Here is a 3,639-nt window from a genome sequence, read left to right on the forward strand (position 1 = left end):
TCAAAAAAAAAGGTAAACGTTGACCCCCTTTTTTTTTTTTTTTTTTTTGGTGATAATAGGCCAATGTAATGTCTCTATCCATAACAACACGTATATACCAGGATTGAATAAAAGCTATTGAATTTGCGTGTAAAGGTGAAGCTAGAATTTTTGCTATGGAGTAACTAAATCTAATAGTTTTGGCCAAAATCTTATATTTGTATTGAGAAATTTATTGAGCATGTATAAATAATTTATATTCAAAATCCAATTAGCTAGTTTTCTAGAATCCAAACTCCATAAACACAAATTTCTGATTTTTGACTTTGCTCATGTGAACTCATAGGTTACACTGCAGATCTACCTCTACTCTACCAAGGATGAAAACTGCATCTCAATCGAATTTATTTTGTCAAAAAATTATACTACGTAAATAGAATGAAAGTAATTTTTTTTACACATAAATTGTTGAATCTCTTTCATGAAAAGAAAGCTTAGTGTGAAAATAAAAGTGACTAAAGAATTAGTTAAGTGTGTTTACATCTAAAAAATTACAACCTAGGTAAAATTATTGGCCTTTGCGCCAATGTCTCATCCCATAATAAGTGTGATAGGGCTTGGTTGGTTGGTGGTACACTGTGGCTGTTTCAGTAATAATCCCAGATCTCAGGACACTCACTTTGCTTTTTTACTTTAGCTGTTTAGCACAGTCAATTCAGCAACAATCCCCAAAACCACAAAGCATTGAACTTTGAGATAGGATAGGGATGGTAATGAGTTGGAATTGCTAATGACTAGGGGATCATATGTTACAAAAGTTCAAACTAGTTTTAAAAATTATTTTCATTTGGCTTGATACAAAGTTTAAGAAAGAGTATACATGATAAACATCTGTTACTAAGTAGTACATATTTTAGTAATATTGCAGATTATATGTTTTACTTTTAGATTACCATGCTACGATGGAAGCTCATGATACATATGATATGTTTTTATCCTTGTCATTATTGAGCCCAAAAGTTTGTGTATTATGTGAATTAAAACTATGGCACATAAATCTTAATGAGCTATGAGGCAACTCATACTAAATGGTTTTACTGAATTTTCTAGTCCCCTAATAAAGTTGTTTTCACTCCCTTATGATGTGGTTTAATGCAAAGCTTAGTTGGCTCCTGCTCCCCGTATTGGATAAGACTACAGAAATCAGTGAAAAGTTAGCTCAACCAATCGTTACTCTACACTTTACCCAATCAAAATTTATCTGTTTTTCAAGAACTCATCAGTATTGATGGATGCTTATGTACCCTTTTATCCATCCACATACATATTACTTCCCTCTCCTTCCCATTAACTTACTTTTTTTTTTTTGGTTCGTGTAAAAAAGAATGATATATTTTTATATTAAGTAATAATTTAATTTTGAAATGTTAATTTTATCTTTAATGAAATGATGTATAGCTACATAAATCCTATCATTTATTTTAGACCACAAGTTTTAAAAATCTTTTTTTCTTTTTTAAATTTCGTATCGAATCAAACTACCTACATAAAATGGGACGGAGGGAGTAACATTTTCATAAAACAGACAAATCAGAGTACTTCTATATCATAGAGTAAATTTTTTCATATAGTATTTCTTTAAGAAAAATTCTATGAGCTTTTTGGACTTTCATTTGCTTAAATAAATATTCCTAGTTTTTGGCTTTCAGTTTCAAACATGTCATGAAAATCATTTTAGTACCAACTTTTTGGCTTCAGTTTCCAGTTTTGAGGGTGATGAAAGTTACAAAACTCATATATATATATCTATACAAAAATCTCTGTGGTGTTTGTCTTTTTCCTTCTGATACTGTTGCTGCAGGGGACTTGGTTTTAAAACTAGGTAGCCCCTTGAAATATGTGATCTTCTTTCTTTCTTTTTACAAAAACCATAACTCAAAAGAATATTTTCACATTTTTTTCCTTTGTTTTTTACTATTCAAAGAAAAAATTCTACCTTTTTTTTGGAGCTAAGGAAGATTCCTTATACCATTCTGTTTTTTTTCTTCTTCTTAATGATTCCTGAAAATACCAAAATAAATCATGAAACAAAAAACAAACATCCCTTTCTCTTAGCTATATATAGTTGTTAGGCTTCCCCTTTCTAGATGTCAAGCTTTTTAGTACTTCACCAGAAATAAAAAAAGTCCCAAACTTTTTCATTGTTGAGAGATCTAATTAGAACCAAAGAATGGAAGAGTTTAATAGCAACAGAAACAAAGGAAAAACAGAGAAAGATGGAGACTTTGAAGAAGAAGATGTATGGGGTTATGTGAATGAAAGAGATTCATCAAGAGTGAATATCCCAAGAGGAAAAAGTAACAAGTGTATGTTACATAAATCATCAAGTCCTGTTGAGATTCCAGAATGGTCCAAGAATAGCAATAAACAGAAATCAAGAAGAGTTAGAACAGAGGATGGTTCTTCTTTCTCATCAGTTGCTTATTCTGGAAATGTCGAAGAAGAAGAAGAAGAAGAAGAAGATGATTATGGTGATGGAATAGTGCCACCACATGAATATATAGCAAGAAGAGTAGCAAGAAATCAAATAGCTTCATTTTCAATGGTGGAAGGAGTTGGAAGGACTCTTAAGGGAAGGGACCTTAGCAAATTAAGGAATGCCATTTTAACTAAGACAGGTTTCTTGGAATAGCTAGCTACCTAATACTATTATCAACTAACAAAATTAGACCATCCATCTTCATCAATCATCACATGTTATTATCATTTTTTGGTATCATTAGATTACTACTCGTTATGTTTAAGTATGGCCTTCTTATTTTTAGCAGAGATGCAATTTTCGGATTATTTTTTTTTATTGGAGGAAAAAGTAAGGCAGTCTCTGGGATTTTGTTTGGGAGGTTTATAGGAGTATATGCTTTTGTATTCGGTATATGATATATGAAAGACTCATTTTTCTATTTGGTAAGTAATTACTAGTGGTTGTCATTTGTCAATAACTTTAGTTGCTCTGTTTTGTTAAAACTCAAACTGCCCAAAAAAAAACATCACTTACAGGTTAATTCATTTTTACTTTTCCATTATTTTAAAAATAGATTTTCATTTTTTCTTGTTATTGTGAACAAACAAATTTCATGTTACCCATAATATTGGTTACTTATTTCCCAACATTTAATACTAAATATTAATTAATAAGGGTATTGTAATAAAATAGTTATGTCAAAAGTGAATGAAGAAAGTATTTTTGAGTAAAATTTTAATCTTAAAGCAAACTGAAGTAGGAATTGAGGAGCAAATTCAGGTTAAAACGTACGCTAAAAAGATACCAATAAATAAAAGTTCGTTCTATGGAGTTGGGAATCCATTATTATTTTTAGGGATAATGGTCTGAAAAATACCCAACTTTGGTCGCATTAGCTGTTGCGATACTAAACTTTCATGATGACCTATTACCTCCCTAGACTATTTAATACTGTATTTTAAACATATATATTTGCCCACGTGGACATAAAAAATAATGCAAAATTATAAATAGTAATGTGTCCACGTAGGCACATATTAACCTTTAAAATACACTATTAAATAGTTCAGGGGGTAAAAAATACGGTATTAATAGTCTAGTGAGGTAATAGGTCCTTATGAAAGTTTAGTATCGCAACA

The 3,639-nt window shown here is 30.6% G+C and overlaps 1 protein-coding gene across 1 annotated transcript; it reads left to right on the plus strand.

Annotated features, from left to right (window-relative positions):
• Positions 1–2,209: 2,209 nt before the first annotated feature.
• Positions 2,210–2,671, plus strand: LOC107060778 (uncharacterized). The gene has a single exon (XM_015309049.1). The coding sequence runs from the start codon at positions 2,210–2,212 to the stop codon at positions 2,669–2,671; it is 462 nt and encodes a 153-aa protein (XP_015164535.1).
• The last annotated feature ends 968 nt before the right edge of the window (positions 2,672–3,639 follow it).

The sequence above is a fragment of the Solanum tuberosum genome, unplaced genomic scaffold (genome assembly GCF_000226075.1).
Source record: "Solanum tuberosum cultivar DM 1-3 516 R44 unplaced genomic scaffold, SolTub_3.0 scf00099, whole genome shotgun sequence".
Classification (NCBI taxonomy): Eukaryota; Viridiplantae; Streptophyta; class Magnoliopsida; order Solanales; family Solanaceae; genus Solanum; species Solanum tuberosum.